The sequence below is a fragment of the Condylostylus longicornis genome, unplaced genomic scaffold (assembly GCF_029603195.1).
Source record: "Condylostylus longicornis isolate FDR11 unplaced genomic scaffold, ASM2960319v2 ptg000360l, whole genome shotgun sequence".
Classification (NCBI taxonomy): domain Eukaryota; kingdom Metazoa; phylum Arthropoda; class Insecta; order Diptera; family Dolichopodidae; genus Condylostylus; species Condylostylus longicornis.
The window spans coordinates 1-27,793 of record NW_026578322.1 but is presented as its reverse complement, the minus strand read 5'-3'; the positions used below and the strand labels follow the sequence as shown (position 1 = coordinate 27,793).

General features: G+C 46.5%; 4 protein-coding genes across 4 annotated transcripts; 2 read left to right on the top strand and 2 right to left on the bottom strand.

Moving 5' to 3' along the window:
- Nucleotides 1–1,133: 1,133 nt before the first annotated feature.
- LOC129616997 (uncharacterized) lies at nt 1,134–1,785 on the bottom strand. The gene is made up of 2 exons (XM_055532457.1): nt 1,438–1,785; nt 1,134–1,388 (listed from the first exon to the last, which is right to left on the bottom strand). The coding sequence occupies exons 1-2, from the start codon at nt 1,783–1,785 to the stop codon at nt 1,134–1,136; spliced, it is 603 nt and encodes a 200-aa protein (XP_055388432.1).
- Nucleotides 1,786–18,712: 16,927 nt separating this feature from the next.
- Nucleotides 18,713–19,992, top strand: LOC129616996 (mannose-1-phosphate guanyltransferase beta-like). Its single transcript, XM_055532456.1, has 6 exons — nt 18,713–18,841; nt 18,884–18,964; nt 19,020–19,147; nt 19,192–19,343; nt 19,392–19,471; nt 19,516–19,992. The coding sequence occupies exons 1-6, from the start codon at nt 18,713–18,715 to the stop codon at nt 19,990–19,992; spliced, it is 1,047 nt and encodes a 348-aa protein (XP_055388431.1).
- A 178-nt stretch (nt 19,993–20,170) lies between these two features.
- LOC129616995 (tRNA uridine(34) acetyltransferase-like) lies at nt 20,171–22,861 on the bottom strand. The gene is made up of 8 exons (XM_055532455.1): nt 22,672–22,861; nt 22,373–22,627; nt 22,061–22,304; nt 21,780–22,009; nt 21,240–21,588; nt 21,094–21,183; nt 20,782–21,048; nt 20,171–20,735 (listed from the first exon to the last, which is right to left on the bottom strand). Exons 1-8 carry the CDS (start codon nt 22,859–22,861, stop codon nt 20,171–20,173), a joined length of 2,190 nt encoding a protein of 729 aa, XP_055388430.1.
- Nucleotides 22,862–22,954: 93 nt separating this feature from the next.
- LOC129616994 (uncharacterized) lies at nt 22,955–24,249 on the top strand. Its single transcript, XM_055532454.1, has 9 exons — nt 22,955–23,041; nt 23,097–23,227; nt 23,278–23,366; nt 23,416–23,473; nt 23,519–23,552; nt 23,601–23,714; nt 23,762–23,880; nt 23,924–24,143; nt 24,193–24,249. Exons 1-9 carry the CDS (start codon nt 22,955–22,957, stop codon nt 24,247–24,249), a joined length of 909 nt encoding a protein of 302 aa, XP_055388429.1.
- Nucleotides 24,250–27,793: the final 3,544 nt, after the last annotated feature.

The window sequence follows — 27,793 nt, the reverse complement described above, 5'->3', positions numbered from 1 at the left end:
AAGGCGCAGGGAAAACGTCGTTACGATATGAAGCAGAAGGGTTTTGGTGGACAAACGAAGCCCATCTTTAGAAAAAAGGCCAAGACCACCAAAAAGATTGTTTTGAAGCTTGAATGCACCAAGTGCAAGCATAAAAGGTAAGAATTTGGTCAAACTTGATTGCTTCTATCTTCTGGTTGGTCTTAGACTTCTACCTATCAAGCGTTGCAAGCATTTCGAGCTTGGTGGCGACAAGAAGGGTAAAGGTGGCCCAGCATACTAGACGTTCACGTGTGACCGTTTTGGTTCCAAATTGACACAAACAGTAAACAAACTGCAGAACGGCCCCCTCAGCACCGTTTTGCGTGAGATTCTGGTTCGAGGAATTTTTCGGAATAATGAGCAGACAAAAATAGAAAACAATACAGATGAATCATGTGATAGGCATTCTGATAATAGCAACAGTAGTTTGGTGGGGCAAGGCTGGTGACCCCGCAGCCCTTCAGAATCAAGTCGCAAGAATTTCTAGAATGTTGGAAAGAGAAGCTGAGGTTTTCTGTCGTTGTCGGTAAAGTCTCATGGAGCAGTCATCTGACAGTAATTTCACTTGTGTAGAACCCAAGAAATTGCCGCTGGCACCCGGCCACCTGAGCTTTTCGTTACTAGAACCTCTCGTAGACGGTATTGCGTCGTCCTACCGGCAATTCTACATTGTGTTGCACCAGGAATACGTCAAAAACTCGTTGAAACGACGCTTTGGTGCGAATAGCTAATTTTTTCAAATCTTTCTTGTGCGACATAAACCTCCTTCCCTTCCCTGCTCAGGGAATTGACTGCAAATCAAGAATTCTTGGAACGACGTAAGAGGCAGAAAGTCAAGCATTGATTTTAGCCGCCATCTGGTAGGATTGAGGGTACGACACTGAGAGTTCACCCAGAATACATTCAACTTGTGAAGCTGGCTTCTGAAATCATCTGTCCATACTTTAAAAAAGAAATCTTGAGCCCGACATTTGAGTGTCGAGAGAGAACGTGGTACGCTCCTGTATCATCAATACCTCTTCAGCAGGCCAAATGTAGGCTGGAGAAGAGACGTACTGCTTGAGTGGAACAGTGTGAAGCAGTTAAAATGGATTGATTGGGGGCATTTCAAATTAATATGGCATGTTGCGAAAATGAGATAATCTAGCTGGAGAGTTTCTGTTGACGTAGCTTTGCGGCGTTGGTTCATCGGAGGAAATTCCCAGAGAGTCCTCGACTGCTCTTTTTTGTTCTTCGGGCAACTCAAAAAAAGTGGATTGATGGTCAATGCGAGACAACTTCGCTTCGTCAGTACCCGCAAGCAAATCTTCGTCGGGAGCGCTGTCCAAAACCGTACATATAATCCCAGCTAATGCCAAAGGAACTTCCTGGAGGCGTCAAGAGTTCAAAACGAGCGCGAGGTGTCTTTTCTCTTACCTGACAGTCACGGCTCTTCCTAATCGGTTGACCGTCATTCAAAGGATTTGTCAGACCATTGAACTTCTCAAACTCGACCTTGCACTGTTTCAACCATTGGACGCGAAAATTCGCTCCAAGACGGACAGAAAAAGAGCCCCAGAGATTAGGATGCAACCCTGGGAGGGGAGGACTGGCCATTCGAGCATACCCTTGGAATCCTCCACTTTCATTAGCAGAAAACAATAAAACAATGTGGTCGTTTTCTCGGAATGCTTGATCTAGTAAGCGAGAATTTTGTTTTCCTGTTGCCCAAACCCCAAGGCGTACAGATTTGTAGATATTTCCCAATCCATTTGACTTGATCATAAACACTCGAACTTGCAATGTCTTTTGAGGCTTTTGTGAAACTGGCAATCTAGGAATTCCTAAAAAGCAGAAGGAAGACGTCTGGCACTTTAAACAAAAGCTGTCATTGCATACCCTCGCTTTGGGCCCTAGCTAGCAATCAATGGTAGATCTTCGCATAGGTTTAGTCCCTGCTGAACGCTCCACTTCATGTGAGCCGCTGAGCGGTCTATCACTTTCAGAGGCCGACAAGGCCACGGCATTTGAATCCTCCTTTGAAAATGGAGCCGTACTAACTCCAGCCCCTGAAAGGTCCCTGCAAGTGGCTTCGACCTGCTCCATAATTTCTTCTGTTTCGGGGTCAACCCCTTGCGGAATTACTGATGCTGCATTCTCCACAACTAAGCGCAAATACCAATCAGGGACCAAAGGAGGAAGTTCTTCCTTAGTAAGACGTTGGTGGCGCTTTCTACATCTGGGTCCAGCCCTACAGAAGCCCAAATAGTAGTGAAGACAGGGCGGACCGTCCGCTGCTTGTTCACTTCTATGAGTTGACTGATTTACATTACTCCCATTGCTTTCGTGGAGGAACACACAGTTTCCTCGTGCATAGTCATCACATGGCCAGCCCTTTGGTACTGTCTACAAGTTGGCATTCGATTTGTATCATACTGGTGGAGGAATTCACAAAGTTCCCCTTTCCAGCACATTCCTCTGAGCCAATGGCGACAAACCACTGTGCGTCCCTCGTCCAACGATAACGCTTCTTCCAAGATGGTCGCGTAGAAGCCCCTGGGATTCCAGTAATCTCTTTCTATCATCTTCCTGTCGCGTGATGAGTTGTTCGAATTCGAAATCCATCTCGTTCATTGTTTTTTTGCGGATTTAAACATCAAAAAATGTGGGACTAAAAGAGTTAGTCACGAACTGGGGGACTCAACTGGCTCATTGAACTGTTTATCGTGCCAAGTTTCTCATTGAATTACGGATGAAGGCTGTCATTTCATCTTTGTGCTGAGCGTGAACGGCAAAACAGGAAACGTTGTTCCAGCAGATTCACCTCCAATTAACGGTGGGGGGCGTTCCTTGAACCTTTCAATGGCTTTGACTTTCCAGTCCTGAAACTGAAGAGAAACACTGCTTCCAAAGTTTGTGAAACTATCTCACTTCTTTGGAGCTTGGACTGGCCGTGAGTGGAGTCGCTGTGCTCATTAACAACCACCCAGTACCATTCGCCTTTGCAACAGAAAGGGGGAACACGTCGACATCAGACTCCTTAGAAAATTCAAAAACACAAGCTCTCGACATGCGGACGCGACGCCTTTCCGCCTCCCAGATTTTTAACTGAGTTGAAACATTTTCTGGAATGGTTGGCTTAGCATCACGACGAGCTTTTGTATAATTGATGGGTGGGCATGAGCGGAAAAAAACCGGATGATTTGCTCCGCTGTTACACCGCTTTTGTATGCTTCGAGAACACTCTCTCTTGACAAGCTGCCCACAACAAGATTTGGAGTGACGATTCGAATTTCGCACAATCTTGCTGAGTAAGGCAAGAAATCATATGAGAAGCAAAAAATTTGACCGACCCACGACAGTTATGAGTAGCGAGCTCGCAGTGTAGGCGAATATCTTGAAATTCGACTCGACGATAACTCCGGCTTCCGGAGCTGGCCCCGCGACTGGCGGAGTTGATGAAGTGGGATCCTCTAATATAAAACGGGCATAATGCGACCAGAAACTTCATCCCTACCGTTCTCTTCCACTTGGAGCGGATAATTGGCGAGCTTTTCATGAGAGAAGAACCTTGTGTAGGCCGAATGATAAAGATGAGACGGAAGGTCAATAACGGTTGACCCGCCCCCCCCCCCCCCCCCCCCCCCCAGAAGGCTTTCGCTTGAACTGTTTCCCAAGGCCGTTAATGTAGAAATCGCTGACGTTAAGTGGGGCCAGTTCGGCTGGAAAGGCTCAAAATGAACACACGACGCATGAAGGGTTTCCTCTTACGCCCATCACACTGCAGAAGCTTAACGAAGGGAGTTGGAAAAATAATGCTTCGCTCCTCGAGGTTTATACATCCATACCAACCCCATGTCGAAAGCGGTGCTCAGGAAGCGATTTTGCACAGGAGAGAGGTCAGCTACTGAACACGGCTGCATGGACGATGTAATCGAGCGTTCTGGATGTTAACATACTTGTCCAATTAATGCTTCAGATAAACCAAATAAAAGACAGAGAAGTTCAATTCTGTCCTTGGAAGCCGTCTCTGGGGCTGTTGGAGTTGTCGTATCCCCTGCCATTATCATGATAGCATCATTACTCGATGCAATTGAAGGCACTGCCTTCACTTCAGTCCCCCCAATGATGCCGAAATGTAAACAATGCAAGTATTCAATGCAAATAGAAAGGATCTGGCATCGGATATCTAAAAGGAGCCATTGAAACGTTTCATTAGGAAGTCCATCGGCTGCAACGGCCGACTGGTTCATTTGCCTATCAAAAGAAGGGACGTTAATAGAGAGGAGTTTGATTGGTCTCTTCTTGCATTTAGATACTCTCCTTACTCTGACGACAAGTGGTCATGAAGTAAACGGAGTCGACGTAAAACTGTCATCAAATCACTCGATAGAGGCGGACGGAAGGATTGCCGTGCGAAGAGTCCTCCTGATCTGTTCGCGGAGATCTGCTGTCCTTTGAGCGATGCTCCCTCGCACAGCCATTGCAAGATCTGAATGACGGACTATCTAAACAGCAAAATCCTTTACGCTACTCACATTGTTCCATTGCGTTGCTGCGTGAACTTGAAGCCTTCCCTTAGTGGGGAAGTGTTTTGGGGCCTTACTGCTGCCCTGTCTCAGGTCGGCATTTGGTACACTAGCTTTGGTTCTGACTGCAGCCAATAACGTTTCTCTGAATGTTGGATGTAACTCATAACGAGCATCTGCTATGGTTCCGCTTCCATTGTTAGATAGTCTACTCCTGGATGTTGCACTCACAAGCGACGGAGGAGGCGCAAGCATCGACCCACCCGTGCTTGGGTTCGAAGTCCCTCCATCATCCACTACAGAAGCTGACGGATTCTGCCTTTGCGGCCGGATCAGTAAAATATGGAGCGAACGAAGAGAGTTCAGTGCGCGAATCGCCTCTTTTCTGTTGCCCACGAAGCCAAAGTAAAAATGGTTCCCACCTGCTGGGTTCAGGCAGACTGAGCATCCGCGTGGCGATGATTTTCTCCACATCATCGAGGCTTCTGAACAGAGTGACTACGACAGTCGGATCTTTGAAAAGTCTATTGAAATCTGAATCACGCGGTAGCTTGCGGAAATATGAAAAAAGATCATCTGAACTTCTGGGCATAACTGCGCATTGCGCCTAATAGTCCCCAATCCTGAGTGACTTCCACCGGAAATGATAATTCGCAGTTACATTCTACGAACGATTTAAAATCTAAAGGTCTGTTGTTTCCGTCGACTTGATCTTACAGATGTCTTCTCCTTGTTGCAGAAATAGGCAGAAATGGCTCCTGAGGGAAGTCTTGAACATTCTGCAAAAGCCCCTCATGTGGTCAGCAAGGGCTCTCTCCTTAATGAGAGCGACGAGAATTGTTTCGCGGATGATTCAGAGTTTGAAGGTTTCATTTTAGACAATCCCTGGTTGATGGACCATCAGAAATTGAACCGCTCTTTAGATGAAGTCTTTCATCAATCAGATAAAGCAACCGCCACAGATCTGAAACATCCTCAGTCTCTAACATCAGCGCTACTGTTTTCTGGATCAACAACAAATTCAGAGCTTTTGTTAGATTGCTCCTCGATCGAGCTTGCGTCAAGCTTAGCAGGTTTTGCTGGATTGTCCACGAAGAATGAGAAAAGACCAGCGAAAAGAAGAAAGTGCGATCGAAGTTCAAAGGAAACTGAACAGTCGGCTCTTGAGAGCTTTTTACTGCCTGATTCTGGTATCCCCCACTCTGAAGTAGTGACTGCTGATCTCAGAAAATGGTTGGATACAATTTCGAGATCATCGGTCAGCGCGAACAAGGACAGAGCCCCTACTGAAGGAATGACACCAGAAGAGAATTTTGTTGATTCGTCGGTTGCGAGTATATCTTCGGGACTTCCTTCCCAACTTTTTGCGACACAATTTCGGCCTCTCTCACCGATATTGCATCGATCCACAGCCCCTCGTTACTCCTCACCACTGCCGCCATCAAGGTTACCGGACCCAGAACGCAACATCGATGAGGCGCGAAGCTCCTTCGGATCCTCCAGGCGTGAGTCATTGAGAACACCAGAGTTTTCATACGTGAAGGAGCTGTTGCGGTACTCTAGGGAACCGTGGCCACTTTCAAATGAAACTTTATGTGATCGAGCGGAATCCTCCACTTTGACTGACTCATTATCCTCGTTGCTTGGCGATGTTTGTCCTAACGTTGCTGAACATCCGCTAGCCCAGAGTTCACTGCAAAAATCAGATGGCCTTTGTCTCCCATCCTTCTCTCAGCTTATTGGAACCAAAAGTGTCGCGCCGTTATGTGATAGTGCCGCAGTTGTGCAGATTTGTTCATCAGTATTTGACAAGTTGCGTGAAGCGACAATGGCTCCTGCTGAAGCTCCTCCCGACTTTTGTGACCGCATCACTACGGAGATCGCATCAGTGAAACGGGAGTCTAGTTTGCCCTCTCCTTGCAAGTTTGATAGCACAAACAATGCATCTCTCAACAGCGTGACGCCGCCCTCTGGTGACGCACTGGGAGGATCTCAGGTACCCGACGCTGCAGCCCTAATGCTTGGTCTTCACTCGGGAAGTGTGGCTGATGAGCAGCTCTTGAGGCTTTTAGATCTGAGCAAGAATCGTTCAAGTCAGAAGATGGATGGTGAAGAGGAAACGAGAATTCTGAAACAGCTTGCTCTTCTAGCGTCAAGAAAGGATCTTCCTGACACCAATTATTCGTGCGACGTCTCAACAGAGTGGTGTCTCGACGAGTCTCCCGCTGCGGCGCTACTGAAGTCCTTGGGAGTTGAGACGACTTCCGACCGAGATCCTGAAGTCTCCAAGCAATCGGCTGAAAGCGGAGTTGTTCCAATCCGTCTCTTGAGCCGCCGTCAGAGTTCTCACCTCACAATAGCAATATTTCTGATTTATCCAGTGATCGATTCAATAGAGGATCATTGGAGGGTGCCAAGCGCATCAGAAGTTCAACGGATTTTGTTAGACTGGACGACCTTGAATATAGTGGTTCAGTCGTACCGCCTGTATTTATAGACTCCTCCACATCTGGAAATTTCACCTCTGATGGAAACTTCGACGAGGGTTTCCAAGGTGAGGACGGAATGTGGTACAAGAGACCCGACATTGATGAAGCCTGCTTGAAAGAGTTGAACGATCTGAACCCATTAAAGCAGAAAGAAAGAAATGCAAAGGTGAGGATCCACGAATTCAGCAAACAGACATCGGTGTTTCTTAGTTGATGGTGGATTATACAGAAGGAGTTAACTTTCCACTTGGAGAAGGCGGGAGAGAACTTTTGAGAGCCTGCCTCAACGCCAGGGGGTGTAAAGGCCGTCTCCTGCAAGGTGCTTCAGTACCCATGCTCCTCAAATTAGCGAAGGACTGGTAAACCAAATACAATGAAACTATCAAATTGCTCTCGCCTTGTAGGGGCCTTTGGAACGTGGCTATTAGAATAAAAGTAGAACGAGCGGTTGGTGATTTTTGTGCAAAACACGAGGCATTTGTCCGTTTCAAGGCAATGCAGGTAACGATTCACATCTCTGTTCTTGATCATTACCTTTCACTCTTTTAGTCTCATCTGAGAAAATTCTTGAAACGCGAAACGATGTACACAGAGCGCAACATCGAGGGACAAATTACAGACATACGATTCGAGTGAGAGCAAAAAAAAATTAATTTTTGTTGGGAGCAGTTGTTGCAGAGAAATGAAGTCTCTCACGTTGGGAAAGGAAGGAAGGAGAAGCTTCGGACTCAATTGCGTCGACTTCACGATCGAGACCCCCACCGGATGGTAAGCAACTGCAAGGTCTACTTCTCTATTGGTGTTTTCAGGATAATTTATTGGAGCAATATGGGTTTAAATACTCTGAATTGAGAAACGCCACGGTACCCCAATTGTTGAAAATGGCTCATATTTGTTGTATGTGGGACGATGTTATCGAAGCTTGCAAGGCACAAGAATCAAAGAAAGATACAAAGTCCCAATCCAAGAAACATACCAACAACGATCAAGTTGAAAATAGTCCTGCTGTCGATGTGACCTTTCCTTCGACACAACACTCCGTGCATTCCCCCGCAGTCGTCAGAATCAGGGGGAAATCTTCCTGAAAACTCGTTTTCCCTCCAAGACTGAGAAAACGATTTTGACTGGAATTACCAGTTATTAACTCCCGTACAATCACACCTTTTTTCCCTGCTGGAAAGTTTAAGGACCAACAGAACGACTGACTGGTCCAAGTTGGGGATATGCGACGTACACGTAACACTACAAAAAAACCCAACAGTAAGCTAGTGTGGCACTACTTGTATACAAGAGATCGTATTTCTTAGAAAACGATGAGGAGGTTGAGTTAGAAACCTTGGAAGAGTTGGACTCCGAAGAGGATGAAGGGGAGGAGGAGGAGGAGGAAGAAGAAGAGGATACAGAGATGAGTAGAGTATTGCCCGACAGAGAGACGCGCGGACGACGGTAGGAATCGTTGAATGACTCCTAATCCTTGCTTTGTTCCCAGAATCCAAGCCTTACTGGGGAAGCAGTTCAACAGGATCAAGATTTTTGGACACACCAGACATGGGCCGAAGAACAAGAAGACGCAGAATGGTCAACTGAAGATGAAGCCCATTATAAGGATATCGTTGATACTGACTTTGATCAAACCGAGTCTGAGGAAGAGGAAGGCGAAGCACCAGAGATTGGTCCTTCGTTTGGTGGGAATTACTTTCGATTGAAAAACTATTATTGTCTTCTTCCCAGGAAGAGCAGCGAGAAAAGGAAAAGAAAAAACTAGTTGTTTATCAAGATCCACGACAATTTCACAAGCGATCTGTCGGAAAGAAGGGAGTTGGAGCGAAAAAACGTGTGCCCAAACCTTCAATCGCGGCGATTAGCACTGAAGGTCGTCCGAAGCCTCCCCCACCTGCGCAGCCTCGAAGTGACGCTGCGAGCTCCCCATCCGCCCGATTTAGGAAAGCTGATGTACGAATGTTTGTGCAACGTAGGGAATCTCGTTTGTTCCTCTCTAGAAACGTGGGGGGCGTGCAGGAAGGAAAGCACTAACCAAGAGGACCACCTCGCTATCGCCATTAAAACTGAGGAAGATAATACGAAGCGTCTCAATGCAATGATTGATCACGTGAGAAATTCGGATGCTTGAGCATCGGTTATGAATGTTGCAGGAAAATTGGAAAAAAGCCATGCGAGAACACAAGCAAAGCAGTTCGACGTATGTTTTCCTCTTTTTTGGATGTAGATATTTGCGTTGGTAGGTGGAGCGGTCCCATGGAGCTGTTGATTTCGTGGTCTTCGGAGCGATTAATCGAATATGAAGAGGAACAAAAAGCGAAACGTGGCGAAAAATTGGCAGGATCAGAAACGGAACAGCCTTACTGCAGGGAGATGCTATTTTTTGTTGACTTTGACCAACCGACAGCGTCGTCAATCCCGCCAATGTATCGCAAAGCCCCCCAGTTCAAACGTGAGGAAGATTGGTATGGCGTAGTTGATGCCACTGTCGCTTCCCTTAGCAACCCAGGACAAATTGTGCTGCGTTTTTCCGCAACGAAAGGCGCGGTATCGTGATCCAGTTACAGGAGAATTCTATTCCAATGAAAAAGCATTCAAGGAGTTGAGGCGCAGGTGTGCCTTGATTCATTGAAGAGGTCACGATGATGTGTTTCCCTGCAGGTATCAGAAAGACTGGTCGTCCCCGACTGGAATCGAGGTTGCACAATTTAGACCTAAAATTGAAGAATGTGTTTCAATATCTCTCTGCCAATCAGTTAGTTTCCCATCCACAAACAAAATTGAAGATGTCCCCTATTGTCCCGGAGTCCAGTGAACTTTCTGGTGCGTTAGATCGAGGTGAGGTCGCAAGTGATCCAGGGGGGTCGACGTTCACTTCAGGTTCCCAAGAAGAAGTGCTTTCAACGCGCTGGGAAGAAGGTGGTGGCACACCTGTTGGAGCTCGTCGAGAACCAAAAAGAGCAAAGCGACCCAAACGCACCGCTGAGAATTCCCTCCCATCTCCAAAGCGTTCTCTGCATGACCCTATCAAAATTGACCAAGCTCGATCGAAAGCATCGAGAGTCGCTTCTGCTGATGTCATAAATCCAAGGAGGAAAGAACGGCGAGGTTCTGAACTCGCTGCAGCTCTCCCGTTCTTTCCTAATGCTTCAGAGATGCGAACTGATCAACCTCCTCCATTCAATAGACCAACTCGGCAACCTCCCCACCAGCAGGGCCCTAATCCACCAGTTGCTCCATCCTTAGAGAATCCGTTTGCCGTCCGGCGCCAACCCCTGCGTATCCGCTCAACATCAGCTACATTTTATCCACACGGGACTGCGTATGCCCAAAATCCAATGTTCTCTCCTACCCCCGCCATCTTTTTTCCCTTCTGATCCCCATCTCTCTCCCACAGCATTTCACCCGTTTTTTTCTCCGGCACCACAAACAGCTCCCAGCGTGGATGCCTTCTCTCTTCTTTCTCTCGGAGGCCCCTCAGGGTACCACCCATTCTCCCCCGATACAATGTTCTCTCCGTATCTCGCCGCAATGGCGTCTCCACAACCTCACCTTCACAGTCATGACCTGACCGGAATGCCACATTCGTTTCGGCCTCCTCCTTCTTTGGCTACCTCTCCACCAACCAAAGAGTCTGTCAATGTTATCGACGGCCAATACCCACCAGCACAGCAAAATGTAAGCACTTGCCGCTTTTCGTTGTTCTATTGTATCCGCTATAGGCAACCTCTTCTACTGGCGTCCCAATATTACCACATCTTTTTGCGCCTCAACTTCTCCCTTACCATTCTCAAGCCTTTGCCCCCGTGTTTCATCCGCCTCCGAATACTTGACAATTCAATCTGCTCTTGTTTTCCTGCTGCTAAGCGCCTTTGTTAACTGGTCGCACATTTTCTTGAAACTTGTCAATGAGTACTTCCATTGTACCTGTACTATTTGAGCGGCTCCCCAATGATGTTCTGTGTTACATACTTCAATTTCTTGTTGACAACCGAATAAAAGGAATTCCCCTTCTTTCTCCCATTCACCCAGTCTTCAACAATCCGCCCTTTGACAGTGTCTTCAAGTCCCCAGTCTTTTGGAGTTACGTAACGGTAGAAATTGACCAATGGGACTTGCTAGCTTTGGAAAATTCGAAGCCAGACCGCTTTTCCTTGAAGCACTCCTGGAGGTACTTGAATATCACGAAACTAAGACTCCAGTTCCCGACTGATGGATTCCCCAGCTATTCTTGGCATCGGGTTTGCCAAGCCTTAGCTGACAACTTCAGAAATCTGAGTGAACTGGAAATAATCAACGACGATCCTTCAAGTATTCCACAACCCAGTGCCGCTTCACAAGAGCCGCCTATGGAGATTCACTATCCTTTGTCTCCCTCCCATCTCATCGACAGACTATGTATGCTTTTGTTAGGGAGTTCTTCAGCCACGTTGAGGCACATCAAGATGTCATGCAAGTTTTCAGCTAACCTTCCACCGCGCTGTCTGCTTTTCCCGCCTCGTCTCGACGCTCTCCAACATGTCGATATTAATTTCGTTTCATCATCATTCTTAGCAGATCAACTTCTGGATCTTGTTCTATTATCTCCTTTGATTTCACTCAGTTTGGCTTGTTCAACTTCTCAGAAACCCCAATTTCGGATACCATCCAGGCACGTGGGCTGTCACCACACTCTACAGTCGATCCATTGCAACTCCGGAGCTTGGGAGAAGTTAACAGTCAGAGGATTTGGCTCTCTTCAGTTCATCTTATTGGACAGCATCTCTATCAAGTTTGATGATGATCTAGCATCGAGTCGGAGGTTGCAGGTGTACCAACTGCATGAAACTCTTCTCTCTATCGCTGACTTCATTCGCCTTCATGAGCGTTCTCTCACTACCATCCGCGTGACTGGTTGCTGGGGTGAAAGTGTCCAACAGTACAGATTTTACTTAAGTTGCCTTTTTCCAACTGCTGTGCGTTTGGAATCACTTCGCAATTTAGATTTGAGCTGTTGTTACAATCAAATGACTGCCGTGCCGTCGCTGACACCCATGCCTTTACTTCACGCTACAGAGTTGCAAAGCCTTCTCACAAGGATTGGATGTCCCAATTTAGAGGAACTATGTCTGCAATCCACATCCTTGCCAGACTTGATAGCTCTATTGCGAGCACTTAGAGATCGACACAACGCCCCATCCGTTCTTCCGATGTCACTGAGATATCTTTGCATACAACAGCTTTCAACTCCAACATCCTCATCCTTCACCGCGGCATGTGAATTGAAGGAGTTCAGTCAACTGGTCACGAACTCTCAAGTCGATTCCCTTTATATTGGAAGATTCACTGGTTGTCTGAGTGGAATGGACTTCGGATCAGTCTTCACTATGGCGAGCTGTCAGAAGTAAGCACGCTTCTTCTTCTCTCAAAAATTTCTTCCGTTCAGCGATGTTAATTGTCAATGGGTCCGTGAAAGAAGTGGGATTCACCCCCATAATAGGCGGCCTCTCCCTCTGTTTCGATGTGTTACTCAATATCACTGGAAGCGCAAAGGTTCATCAGTCCGTCAACTAGAAGAATAGGTTCTTAATTTGTTTTCAATTGGTTTTTTAGAAAAGTACGCTTAAATCCAGCGGGATCAGACAAATTAAAAGACTACAATTCATCCTTACTGGTAGATGTTTCGTTCAGCTTCAAAGGAACCAGTTCGGAGGAAGGCGATTTCTCCTTTACAATCGATAGTTCTGTGTGGTGCTCCCAAAACTCCAAGATGGACTTTGAGTCCATTGCACCCTTGTACTCAACAGGCGCTTTAGTACCAGCTTTGACAAGATAGATAACTGGCAACCTGAAGTGAAAGGACTGTGAGCTCATGCAGCGCAATGAACAGCCCTCACTCTTCGAACTCCCAAGTGCCACCCCCAATCAAACATTGGCATTTCGTTATCAGTCACCAAAAATTCGCCAAACCCGATGACGGATGGACCTACGATTGACTCCACCATGGGGGCCATTGTTTCTATCATCTGAACCAGAAGTTCACACTTCGTGCACCCTTTGAAAACTTCGTTTCCCTTCGGGGCCGTCAATATCAACATGAAGTCTTTATCATCGTGAAGAACGAGTTCCTCAAACTTGCTTGCAGGAACTTGTACAACGTTCTTGCCCACCTTGTCCGCATTGACAGGAACAGACCTCACTGACGGGCGAATCTGTGACGCAATCGGTGATTCATCTGAGAAGTTGAGAGACGAACCTTCTTGGAAATGACCTTCTTTAAAAAATCAGACATCTTATCGAAATCATTCAAATCACGCTTCTCGCCAGAGAAAACAAATCTCTTATGCTCTCGCTTGTTTCCCGTTCCCGAAAAAGCGACAAGGGCTGGAGTTGATCTAACCATCATGCTGGCTGAAAGGGAAGAGGTCGGGTAGGGTAGCGCCTGGAGGCTCTGAATAGTGCTTACACAATGTCGAATGGCCTCCTTCCTGGTTCGAGTCGAACCAAACAAAAGAAAAACGATTCTTGAATGCAACTGCTAGTTTTCTAAAAGTTATTCCATGCTCTTTGAAGTCCTTTGCAGTTCCAACCAACATCGCTGGATCGCGCTTGGTTGCATAGTAGGCGTTCTGATTGGAAGCATCAAGTGGTCCGAAAAGAGGAAAGCGATGTTCGTTCGCCCACTGAACCAAATTTTCTTTGGTACCCAGCGCCGCAGTTTTCTCTTTCTCATATGGATGCTTCACACTGATATGACCGTCCGTTATAGAAGAATCGACGACGACAAGCCACTTCGCCCATTCTCTATGATCTGCAGCAGCTGCAACTGTTACGTTATAGGCAGTCGACAAGATGGATGGAACTGTCGAAATAAACGCTACAGGAAATCTCTTGGAACGCCTTTCTGCTTCTTCCTAACAAATGAAGACCAATGGAAACCGGGCAAAATCCAACACTGACCCGAGTTTCAACCAATTCCACCGGATCGCCAGTCATCTGTTCAATCCAAATTTTCAAGTTCTCTCTCTGATAGCAAAAGGTTGAGGTGTTAACAGAAGGTCAAAACGGACCGTCTTGATTCCTTTCATATGGCTGACTAGATGGCTTCCTCGTAGTAATGCGATCCCGGGGAATGAGTCTTCAATAATTGGAGCAGCAAATTTTCGATCGGTTCCCCCATCGAACTTGAGAAACTGAAGTACTTCAGGTTTAGAATACTCAAGGGACACCGCATCAACGATCGGGCCAAAAGATTCACACGCTCGGCACCTAGAAGATTGAACAACTGCCGCCATAGTTGACCACCACACACGTACCAATCAGCGTAAAAATAAACGATCGTCTCCGTACTGTCATTGAGCGCTGACTGGAGTTCTGTCCGGCTCACTTTAGGGAGTCCCCTCACGGAGGCTGCTATGGAAATGATAATAAGAAGAAAAAATTTTATAAGCATTGGCATGCACTGAATCCCAGTGGGGTTCAAGGTACGTGGGTGTGCATGTGGCAAGCGGAGGAAATATCGGGAAGTGTGGAATCGCATGCGTCTCAGCGTTCCTTCGGCCTGAAGTGGCGAGTCTGGAGATGGGCGACCCGCTGGACTACGTTGACCAAGTCAATATTAATACAAAGAATTTTGCCCCAGTGTCCCACGTGAGCCAACAGCAAGCATTCTAGGGAGAGTTGGTCCTTTTTCCAGTTGATTGAAGTTGCACCGCACACGGGGGATAAGACGGTTAGAATATGCCGCTGTTGGCAGTCGAAAAAATTTCCCTATTGCGATGACACTCACAAGGTGGGGCAATCTTGTTGCCGCATTGAGTTGCTCTGCACAGATTCTAGTGGAAGCCGGTGACAATGTTGGACCCTTCGTAGCAAGAATCAAAGGATTTAGCGGGAAACCTAGTCCTATCCGAAAGACTTCTGCTGTATTTTCCAAGCCACGAAGTAACAGCTGATTGATGTGAAGGCGGCAGCATGTTTCATCTTCAGGCGCTCTGGCGGCATCTTTGTGTTTAAGTGTCATTTTCGGCTATCAAGCTGCGAACTTTGCGCGTCGCTGGTCTCCTACAATACAAATATGTCATGCTTAAGCTTTCTTGTGCAAGTGTAGTTGAAGAGATAAAACAGAATTCCATAAAAACAGCGAAAATTGGACAAATCTGAAACCACCCAACGAGAATCTAAAAAACCTTGCTGAATCCGAAAGAACACATAAACATTGAGGATCGAGAAAAAATTCGGACAGCAATTATCCGCGTAATTATGGTATCCCCTTCGTTTCATCAGTCACTTCATCTGCAAGACGACTAATTTCAGATGAGTGCTGTGGATAATAATACATTTGTTGAGTACTAGGACAGCCTTCGGTGCCATACGGATAGAAAACCTCTGGAGAGTAGCAATATCCGTACTCAGACAAAGGGTACTCAGGGTTCCAAAATTGGGAATGATAGTTCTCGGTGTTGTCGCAGCACTGAGCGTCGCTTGCGTCGTCTGGAACGCCGTTCTGACCATGAAGTGCTGATAAAGAGCAGGTTGTTGAATTATCCAAGTCGTTTTGAGAAAAGATCGAATTCTGCGATGGGCATTCAGAAGGGAAGCCTCCAGTTGTTCCAATGGTTGTCGCAGAAGCAACAGTTCGCAACTCTGATCTTGAGTGACAATCTTTGCCCTTCCCTTTATCTACCGGATCGGAGCTAGGCGGGTACCAACAACCATGAGGATCGAAGGTTCCACTGCTGGGTGCAATACTGCTGTTGGCACACTCTGGATAGTAATAGTACCCCTCCTGGTATGAACAATAAGGATCACTCCAGTCGCTTCGTGTTGCGTCTGGGCCCCACATCTGGTCGTTCTTGCCACCCCTTTCATAGGTTGAACCCCAAGTTGAGAGCCCCACCAAGCGTGGGTCGAATTCGACGAACAACGGCTCCTCGTCATCCAGACCATCGACGTCTTGGGATCCGATGAAAGGCGATGTTGTATAGCACACTCTATTCCCGTCGCGCCAACTGCCCTGGAGTTCTTCAGCCCCATTAGAGGGAAGGCTTCCTGTGCTGTCAAGAGTCGCCTTCGAGCGAACTTTGTTCTGTGTTCGAGGGGTCCTCCAATTTTCTGTAACCTTTTTGACGGTCGGTCTTCGTTCGCTGGAAATCAATTCTATTGACGAAGCTGCGGCCTCGGCTCTCGACTTGGACAAATCCTGCCGCGCTTTTTCTGGGGAGAATTCAGTAAGAGAAGAGAGAACACCTGTTGGCGTTCCACTCAAAGAAGAACGGCGCCGCTGTATGTTTGTTGATGCACCATCTTCACAATTTCTTGAACCACGACGTTTTCGATATCCCATTGATGTGAGGGCGTCACTCCAGTCAACTTTGCGATTGGTGCTTCCTTTTTTGGAGGCTTGACCTCCTTTCTCCCTACAACGTCCTGCAGAGTACATTTTCGATACCTCATCGCAACGAGAGGCCATCGAGACTAATGCTGATCTATTCTTGCGTTTGGGGCGCCGCAAAGACCCCGCTGGCACCGTGAGATCCCCCAATTTAACGGCGTTACGCTCAATCGACTCTGAGTTGGGGCAGAACTCGAAGTAAAGTGACTTGGAAGGGGACGGGCGACCCCTCCCTTTCCGGCTGCTCCGTCGGCTAACGTCTTCGGACTGGGTCCCCTCCGCCAGGAAGAGGATGTGCTCCTGAAGCTCTTCAAGATGTGAGTAATCTACAGTTCTGGTCCACAACTGGATAGTGTTTGGTCGACGCTTTTCTTTGACTTGCAAGGTCACGCAAGTCTGATGGGAAAAGCAATCAAATCGAAGGAAGGAAATATGCATCAACCTACAAATTCGCAAGAATCAGGGAAATGGCCCAAAAACAGGGAAAGCGCAATTTTAGTGAAGAGGGTCTAAAAACGCAACAAGTGAGTTGTAAGGGAAGCAATGCGCAACTTACTTCACTTTGGTTCCTCAAAAATCCACGTATAATCCAGCGACCACCGTGGCAGTGAGCCGGATCTTCCCAAAACGGTTTCGCTTCGAGGCGAGAGAATGAGACCATCGATCCAGAGGGCATATTGCTCCAGTCAACATTCTCGTGAACAGTCCAAAAGTGCTCGGGGCAACGAATTTCTCCTATAGAGGTCCGTGCAAAAAATCACACCATCATTAATCCGCTTACCCATTTCAAAGAGTTCCTTCTCATAGGCTTCGCTGGCGATTCCCATCCGAGCGGTGCGACCTTTTGGGGGGTCGTACCTGAAGACCAAACAGGGAAAGATGATCCGCTATGACTCCAACAATACTCACCATGCTGTCCATGGACATTCGAAGAAATCACTTTTATCTTTGACGTTTCTTGCATCTGACGAAGGGACTGAATCGCACCCTTCCAACCGCGGCGCATCACCATCAACCGCGTCTTTCTCATCTTCATCCAACTCGACGTCCGCCCAATTGAACGACATTCCAGCGGAAACCTGATTGCCAAAACTTTGGAGGTTGCGTTCTTGTTGTTCTTTATCCTGTTTAGCCGAAGCCATGGATTCCAGAATGCTAAAGAAACAAAACAACTGCAGAACGCATCCAACGTTGGAAACTCACCACTGCTGCATCATTGGATCCTCATCATCTTCGCCACCACAGCTAGAAGCCTCGTCTAATGACGCATCTTCCTCTACAATCGCTCTGATATACTCCAACTCGTGGCGGTCAACTTCGTCAACAACAGACAGATGGTTCAAAGCATGCCGCGATGCTGCTATATTTCCCAGATCATCCGCAGCAAGTAGATCCCCCAGCGCCATAATGACCCGTCCGTCATTTTCATCGCTACTATGGCTACTGCTGCTTAGCGTGTCACTTTCATGTTCGTCGACTGGATCGTCCTGATCGATCTCCTTTAGTCCAGGAGGAGAAATTTGAGAGAGCCACAATTCTACGATGCTGTCATCTTCGGAACTTGCGATGGCATGCTCGTTATCGTCCGCCACTGGAATACATCCCACCGGACTGCTTGGATGCGACAATGTCGCCGCACGGGCAGCGAAGGCGCTCATTATTTAAGAAACGAATGATTGGATCGGTACAGATAGAAAAGATCAAATACAGACAGGCAGACAATGGAGAAATGAGAGGGACCAAAAACGGAAATCCAACACAAAGAAATAAAAAGTCGGCTAAAGTGGCTGAACACAATAGAAATTGCAACAGTTTGATGTCTGGCAGCGAATAGCAAAAATAATTGAATAGATGCAGCACAGCAAATAAGCGAAAATAAGGAAAATAAAACGAAGTGAATATTGTGCTGCCTGGCTTTGACAGGCAAAAAGCCAATGGAATGAGAATGACGAGAACTAAGGTGTAGTGAACGCTGTACGATCACAATTATAATTCTGCTGGATTCTCAAAGACGAGGAATAAGGTATGGGTTGCTTAAGACGACGCCCGACGATGTAAGATCTGGATTGATGGTAAGTTGCATTTGACATCTAAGCGATGTTGGAAAAGGTTGAACGAGGTTGACTGGAGTCAACACAACGAATTTTTCAAGTTTATCGCAGGGACACCTTGCAATATGGCGGCCCACTGTGTACTGGATCTAAGCTCCAAAGGAGTGATAGAACTGGGGCTGAGCGGTGTCTGCAGTCCTGCAATATTGCGAGATATTCTGCATGCCAGGATTTTCTAGAAGGTTCAAAGTGCCTGCCAGGTCCACTACGATGAAGGCCCTCATCCTTGTTGGAGGGTACGGAACACGTCTTCGTCCATTAACCCTTTCCGTGCCGAAGCCTCTTATCCATTTTTGTAATAAGTCGATAGTAGAACATCAAATATCAGCATTGGTGAAGGTAGGAGACGATAGAGGGTGAACATTAGGTGCGGTTTGCTAGGCGGGTGTTGACCATGTGATTCTAGCGGTTGCCTACCAACCCCAAGCCATGATGGAGGCGCTCGGAGAGCTTGAACGCAAGGTAGGCGACAGGCTAGTAGGTGTCGCTATTTTCATTTGTCAGTTTTTCTTGGTAGTTTAGGATCCGAATTTCTTGCTCACGTGAAGAAGAGCCACTCGGTACCGCGGGTCCCATCAGGCTCGCTAAGGATCTTCTTACTGATGATCAGGATGACTCTGACGATCCGTTCTTCGTTTGCAACAGGTTGGTCACTTCGTTTCGGTTCTTAGGCAAATTTTCAATTGCAGCGATGTTATCTGCGATTTTCCGCTCCCTGAAATGCTTGCTTTTCATCGTGAACGCCGCGCAGAGGGAACAATCCTCATCACTAAAGTTGACGATCCGTCCAAGTTCGGAGTTGTCGTCTCGGATGAACTCGGAAAGATCAAAGAGTTCGTTGGTGAGCTCTTATTCATATTGGATGCGGTTGAATCTTTTTTTTGATCAGAAAAACCCAAAGACTTTGTCGGCGATCAAATCAATGCTGGCCTCTATATCCTTAATAAGTCTGTTATCAGTAGGATAGCGGTGAGTTGCTCGGTTTTGTAATTGCCACAGAGCTATGCCTTCAGCTCCGTCCAACGTCAATCGAAAAGGAGGTTTTTCCATCCATGGCTGCTGAGGGCGTTCTTTTCGGGTTTCAGTTAGATGGCTACTGGGCAGATATTGGGCAACCAAAAGACTTTTTACGCGGAACAGAACTCTTTCTTGCGTCTCTCTCAAAAGGGTCTTCCAAAGACGACGATTTCAAACTTGCTGTAGGAGATGGGATACTTGGCCACGTTTTGATCCATCCAAGCTCCAAGATTGGGAACGGCTGCCTGATTGGTCCAAATGTCACGATAGGATCAGATTGTGTTATTGGCGACGGTGTTAGAATTTCTGATTCTGCAATTATGGATGGAGTCAAAGTGGAAAGCAACTCTTATATTAATGGATCAATTGTTGGCTGGCAGTCATCAATCTCACGATGGGTAGGTCTAAAACTGGTCAAGGGTGCCAATTGTTGCCCTTTAGGTTCGGCTAGAAGGCTTGACTGTCGTTGGTGAGAATGTTGCGATAACGAGGGAGTGTCTAATCAATCAATCGTTTATCTTACCGCATAAAAACATTAATAGTTCGATAATGGAACCTGGAAAAGTTGTGATGTGACAATGTGTTATTTTTTGACGCTTTTTGGATCTTCCTTTAATTTTATTATACGAATTGTTGATATTGCGGAGTTTGTCACAAAGCTCGACGACGAGAGTACCAGAGAGCAGTGAAAGCCAAAACCCCTAAAGCGAAAACAGTTTGTGCAAAACGGGACTCAAGTATAAAGAAATGCGATCTCCCTTGTAGAACTCGATCCAAAAATGCGAAAGCAACACCATCAGAATGGCTCTTCACTTGGGGAGAGCAGTTTGTCCCAAATGGAGTTAAAATATCTGGTTTTACTGCTCGATGCTGATCGCGTCTATTCTTGCGACCTTCGGTTCTCGTTTGAACCTCCATTTGGACCTCATTAGAGACCGCTGTATCGACACCACAATCCAGTAGTCCCAGATCGGTTTCTGTGTTATATAATTGAATCTCTATTGGTAGCTGCACATTCAGCTGAGTTATCCAATCCTTGACAGCCTCCTTTGTTACACCTTTGGTCATGAAGTGTCCTTCCACTGCATAACCAAACTTTCTATAGTAGTCCCGAGTTCCGATTCCTGCAATGACTGCCACCCGTTGTAAACCGCGCGCTAGGGATATTATTTCTGCAGCTGCAATAAGGCGCCTTCCAAATCCAGTATGTTGCGACCTAAACACACATTACTCCGATTCACAGCGAGATGGATGAGACCCACCTGGTGTCATTCACGATGCGTTGTTCACGAGACCCAACGAGCTGCCCATAAACATGCAACTCCCTGATTAATCCGCATCCAATGAGTTCTGGAAATGTTTTCTCCAAATCCAACTTTGGGTCAGGATTGGTTGTCGCTTCCAAATCAGTGTGACGCAGCCGAAGACGAAGAAATCCGAAGAGCTTTTTCTCATCTTCTGTCTCATACGAAATAAAATACTCCTCCCCACCAAATGTGTCATAGCGGCGCACCTTCAACTGCCCAACACTAAGTGAAAAACAAAGGGTCACGATGCCACTACGCGATGCTGACCTTGGGTCGATAAGCTCAGTCTTCACTTCTCGGCACCGTAGGCAACGACAAGCCAGGTTTCTCTTGGACATGCACGACAGCAAGACTTGTCTGCGAGGAGCAAGCACCCAAGGAGCTAAAGGAGGTACTCTTGATCACAGGTTCACCTCAAATTTGTTCGATCGTTTCCAGCAATTATCGACGGATTTGGAATATCCCTAACCACCCGATTCAAACGGATCCAGGGATGAACAGCAGATTTAACCTTCACTAATAACTGAATCAATTCCTGACCGTCAAATCGCTCGGCATAAGGAACAAATTTTCCCTCTTTGTACCACCGCTCGATTTCAGAAAATGGGGTCACTTCGCAAGGATAGATTTTCCACTGATCCACTTGTAACAGAGGGGATGAGAGCACAAATTCAAACATTTGTTTATCTAATTGAGGCGAGCTTCCTGGGAGATCTGGCATTAAATGAATATCAACCTGACAATACGTACAATGCAATGGATCTTCCAATGATATTTTACCTTGAAACATCCATCCTTCAGAAGACGAATAGCTCTAACTGCGTCCTCTTGTGTGCACCCTCTATTGATTTTGTCCAAAATCGCATCGTCAGTATGTTGAATTCCTATTTGGACGCGGGTGCAACCGAACCTTCTTAGACGACGTAACTCTCCTCTACTGATGTGGTCAGGACGGGTTTCCAGTGTGAGTCCGATGATGCGGCATTGAGCTCCCTCATTAATATGCTGCTCTTCTTCTAAAGTCAATCGTGGTCTCAAACCTTCTGGTGTTTCCGGAAGAGGGTGCCCCCCTGCTCCTGGCTTCTGTTGCTTTGTCTTGCGCCCCGCAACTGAGAAATCTTGATAAGTGTTTGCAGCGTAAAACAAATCTCGGATAAACTCCTCTTGATATGACCGTGGATAGCTGCAAATAGGTGCGACTAAAGAGCAATCTGATTCTCTCGCAATGGCTTACCCGCTCCAAGTGCCACCCAAAACAAGAACTTCGATTTTGTCAATTGTGTGTCCATTATTGTCTAGAGTGGACGCCCGATCCCAAAATTGAAGCGCAGCGTCCCAACCATTTTGATTTGCACGAAGGACAGCCGGCTCTGTGGAAAGATAGCTGCGCGGCTGCCCTGGTTCATTGGGGCAATAATGGCAGTCTTTAGGGCAGCTGAATGACCCGGGGCTTGTTAGTACAGTAACAACGACAACACCTAATCAAAAAGGCAAGCTGAGTCAAGAATGTCTATTTTATTGTTCATCATTAGAACGCGTTCCTTACCTGAGTGGGTTCGAACTACCTTCTTCACTAAAAACTGGTCTAGAGATGTCGACATATCATTTCCAGATGTCAATTGCTCGTATGCCGCAAGCATCACGCTTTTAGAGACAGCAATTTTGAACTCCCTTCGCAAACGCCTCTGGGCATCATCGAATTCCTTCTGCGTTGTCGGTGCAATGGTGATAAGACGGGAGACAAACTCGAGAACTGTCTCATCTGGGACATTCCGTTCAGTTGAATCGTATGTCGCCCACTCTGTGAAGATTCATAACGTGAACCATCCCCTCCATTCTCCTTACCCTGCCATGACTTCTTAAAAGAATCTAAATGACGCCGACGATGAACATCATCAAAGTCAGAAGCACATAACGCCTTGACTTCTCCACACTTTGCTACAAATTCGTCGGTCGTCGCTGGAAAGAAGTCTTTGATAAAATCATCGCGATCATCAGTCGGAAGATCTTCTATGATGTTGGGGCTGTCCGCCATCAATTTTCGGTAAAAGGTTTACTGGATTTTGGGAATCAGCCCGGGACATGAGACAATTTGCAAAGGCACGATCGTCTTTCATTTTGATCAAGAATGACGTCTGATGGTCGCCCAGCTTGGCTAAAGGCCGTTCAACCGTTTGCTTTGGGAGGTCTCGCAGGATGTGTGGCAACTACAATTGTAGGTTGACGTTTTCCTGCGATTGTTGCCTTCAAGCTGTTTTTTTTTATTCCAGATTCAACCAGTAGACATGGTCAAAGTCCGTATCCAACTTGCTGGTGAGGGAGGAGCTGCCGCTGTTCGTGGTCCTTTCGCAATTGCGGGTGGAATTATCAAGAATGAGGGATTTTTTTCACTGTACAAGGGGTGAGCAAGTTGTTTAGCGTCCCACTTGAAAAATTCCTCTGTGCGTTAAGGCTTGACGCCGGTCTTATCCGGCAGATCACCTACACAACAGCAAGGATGGGCTTGTTTCGGGTCATTACTGATGCAATGAAGAAACCAGGCGGTTAGTGTTCTCTCTGAGAGTTTTATCTTGAGTGTTCTTATAACAGAGGAATCTGTGCCTTTGCACAAAAAAGCTTTCGCTGGTCTTGCTGCCGGGGGCCTAGCGTAAGTCAGCTGACACTTAACGCGGTTATGGTCTTTCCTCTGCAGTTCAGTAGTCGGGAATCCCGCCGATTTGTCCCTCGTAAGAACAAATCAGTGCAGTAAACTGTGACCTATCGCTGTTCGTCAGATCCGTCTACAAGCAGACGCCACGCTTCCTCCCGAGGCGCGCCGCAATTACAAGGGAGCGGTCGATGCATTGACCCGCATCGCGAAGGAAGAAGGCATATGTGGATGGTGGCGAGTGAGCTTGAAGTCACCATGCTACGAATGGATCTTCTTTTCTCCCAGGGCTGCACCCCAACAGTCGCTCGCGCAATGGCGTTAAATATGGGGATGCTTGCGTCTTTCGATCAATCGAAAGAGATGCTAGAGAAGCGGTTTGGTCCTGGATGGGGAGCAACTTTAACGTAAGACGAGAGTTGTGTAGCAGCAGCTCATCGAGTGTCGCAGTGCAAGTGCTATTTCTGGATGGTTCGCGGTCACGTTCTCATTACCCTTTGATTTCATCAAAACTCGTATTCAAAAGATGAAGGCAGATCCAATCACGGGGGAATTGCCGTATAAGAACATGGTCGATTGTGCATCAAAAACCTTCCGTGCGGGGGGGCCGACGGCATTTTATGCGGGCTACCTGACTTACTATTTCCGTGTTGCTCCACATGTCATGATTGTAAGACTCTATTTCATTCTCGTTATGTTCATTCCATTTCTTCTTTTAGACCCTTGTTTTTCTCGACTGTACCAATAAGGCAGTCGCTCAATTTTACCGAAAGTGACGATTCCATTTTTCACGAATGTAGTTTTTCATTTTTTTTTCCTGATTGTGTAGTGCACTATTTTATTTTTGAAGTGGAACAACCTTCCTTCGTTGAAGGGATGCCACATGTGACTGTCTTCTGGGCTGCACAGGCTTTTGGTGCACAACTTCAAGTCGCTTCTCAAGGCCTACAAATCAGAGCGACTTGGTCTAATCACGAATAATCACTACACACCGGTGCTCATAGCCAGTCCTAAATCTGAACGGCACGTTGTACTACGTGCTTGGTAAGCCGGCTCAGTAGGTGCGGGTGCAACAGTCGCCTCGGTTTTGGGCAATCTCACAACATCCTTCAATGCAGGCTTTCCTCCGTCTGGGGACACTTCAAACGGAACAGTGGGCCATTCTTCAACTCGGACACCTGTGGAAGACAAATCGATGAAATCCATTATGAGAATCTAATCATGAAAATCTAACCTGGAGGTACAAGAGATGATTGCAGGAGATGCTGTGCGTTATTGTTGACACCATTCTGATGATTATTTGGTTCTTCGTCGGGCTTCGAATCGTCTGAATCCCACATCATCTTCAAATCATTGGGATCACCAAATACTTCTTCGGGAGTCCACAGTGTCAATGGAAATGTAACATCGGAATCCGTAGTGAAATGATAGAATGTCCATTTGCCACGATACCGGCATGCAATGTTGACTTCCCAATCCGATGTTATGGATGAGCCATGAGAAGTGGCTGCTAATCCCTGGGGAAGCCGCAACGGAAACGACCTGTAAAACAGTGCTACTCCCAGAAACGGCAGACCGTGCTTACAGGAGGGTGGATTGAGTCGTCTTCTTGGACCCCCTCAATGATGCTGATCATGGACAACAACTTTCAACCACCGGTTATCAAAATGCCTCACTTGGTTTCTTCCACTGCGTGTGATTGTACGTCACCTGTTTGAAGGTTCCACCGTGTGAGCGTGCAGACACGGTGTGACGAAGCGTTGCAACAACATCTGTGACGATAGTTTGACTTCGATTCTGGAACTCAATCCATAATGGAATTTCTAAAGTTGAACAACAGATATTAAGGACAGAGGGGACTTCTCACCTTCCCCAGGAAGACGGGGGTCAGTGCGCTTCTTGATGGTCATGGTGAGGCTGAAAGACGCACCATCAAATTGGAAGCTCTTTCACCAGCTTACTCTCCAGATCCTAATAAGGCGTGAGGAATTGTGTATGTGCATTGCCAGGAATATGGTTTCAACGTCGCTTGGTACCCTGGCTTCTCTAGGACTATCTGAGAGGAACAGTTCACCAATGGGATCTCTCGTTGACCATACCACTTCAGAGGTTACGGTATTGATGAAATGGTGTTCTCTATCGGGCTGGTCGATGACATCAAACGCATCAACTTTGCTCGTCTTTGGTGTTGGTGCCTTCTTTGAAGGCTCATCCTTTACATCAATCTCTGCTTGAGGAACCAAGCGCGCTTGGAGCAAATGGCGAACGGACACTTCAAATCTATATCAACCAATTGTGCAATTATCTAGCTTCTGGATCACCTACTGTCGTCCCTTAAACGTGGTTGAGGATGCCACTTTGAAAGGTAGAAAATATGCGAAGGGAACCAGATATAATCCTGTAATTATTTGTTGAGAGACATCTTTTTATCACGGGAGTACCTTGATTTAAATTGCCATCTTCAAAATCTCGGAGTGAGACGATTGATCGGTAGATATCCTTCCCCCCATGGAAGGTTGTGCTGATGTGAAGAATTTGCTACAGGAAGTCTCTGAAGCTGATACCTGTACGCATCGTTGCTTTGACCTCCCTTCTTCCTACGAGAATGTTAATGTGAAGAATGTCAAGAAAGAGGCCACCAACCCCTTTGGTCCATTTGCTTCCACCCATTTACACCTTTCCTCAGCCCAACTCTTTAGTTCCAAGCATCCCACCCCAGAAACTGCAGCAGGTACTTCTAATAAGACTTCCCCGTTGATTTGATCACCTGCCGATTCAAAAAAAAATTTGTATCTGCATGGTTTTTTTTTTCTACTACCTTGAAAGTAATACTTCTGAGCCAATTTGATTTGTAGAATAGGACGAGTTGCACCTGAGTCTTCTTCTTTCATTTGTTGCCCTATGAAGTTGCTCAAACTGCGTTAATGTGGACAATTCCTGATCTCTTAACAGTTAGCGGAGGTTTGTTCTGTGACATGGCACACCACTTCACTGGTTGATGAAGCACAGTTTGACACTTTTGTTTCGAACAAGCACAATTAAACGCATATGCAGAAGATTTATCAGTTCAGAACCGAAACGAAGCAAGCAACGAAATTCATCAGATGGGCCTCGGCGTTCGAGTTCGATGTGCTTGAGAAAGTTAAAACCACCAATCGTCCTTCATCGCATCTGGATGTCATCAAGCAAGAACGAGTTGCACAAGTTTCTCTGAAGACTTTCTATGTGGGACATCATCGTCTGTTTCCTTCACTCTTATCTCCGTTCAGGCACCTGACTATTTAAGACAACGACTTACGTTGATGATAAGGAGATTTGGTCACAAACACGCGTTAGAACGTCTCGGCAATCAACTTTCCAACCGAAATGAGATTTTGAATTCCATTGAAAGTCCTACTGTCCTTGCAAGCAGTGAGCTAATCTTGTCACACTCCATTTCTGAGGGTTTCTCAGGATTGATCCCCACTGAGGATCTTGATAGATTTGATCGCCTCAAAGACATCCATTTTCGGGATGAGGCGTTAGAGGGAAAAAAACGAACCGATTCGATAAACGCACTTGAGAATGCGGGAGGTAGTTCCACTTCAAAACTTGAACAATAGGATTTTTCTTTCAGAGTCTCCAGCAGAATCTGGAGAAAGACTGAGGTCGCAACCCGCATACCCAGATGGTCATAAAGAAGCGTTAGTGAGTTGTGCAGTAAGAGTTCCATCCTGAGAGTGTTCTTTCAGTTCGGGCGCCTTCAGAAGCCAGACTTCTATCCCGAGACCTCTATCGCGTTTTGTGCTGTTTTTGCCGCTCGTCATTATGCGATTCATTACCGTATATTATCAGAGATAAAAAAACGGGCGCCGAAGTTTAAGCCGACTCGGTTACTCCAATATGGAGCTCAGGAAGGCTCAGGTATCCTGTAAGTTGGACAATTAAATATGAAGAACTTCCCCCTACTGAAATCGCAGAGCGGCTCGTGACGTTTGGTTCCCCTTCTCCAAGCAGACCGCGCTTGATCCAGACACGGAAAGTCAATTACCAGACTTCTCCTCTATTGTCGCTGTTGAAAGTTCCCTCTATTTAGCGAAAATTGGAGAATTTCTGACCTCCGGTACCACCAGTCTTAAAAATTGAATCAGAATTGCACTTCAGGAGGCTGGAAGTCAACTGTGAGTTGGCGAGGTCGTTACGATTACTATAAAGAGCGTCAGCTTCGAGACAGACATAATTTAATTCTTTGCTCCTTTTCATTGGAAGAATTAATGACTTCCGCTAATCGTCTGACTTTAATTCGGAATTTATGGAATCAATTAGAAACGGATGGAGTTT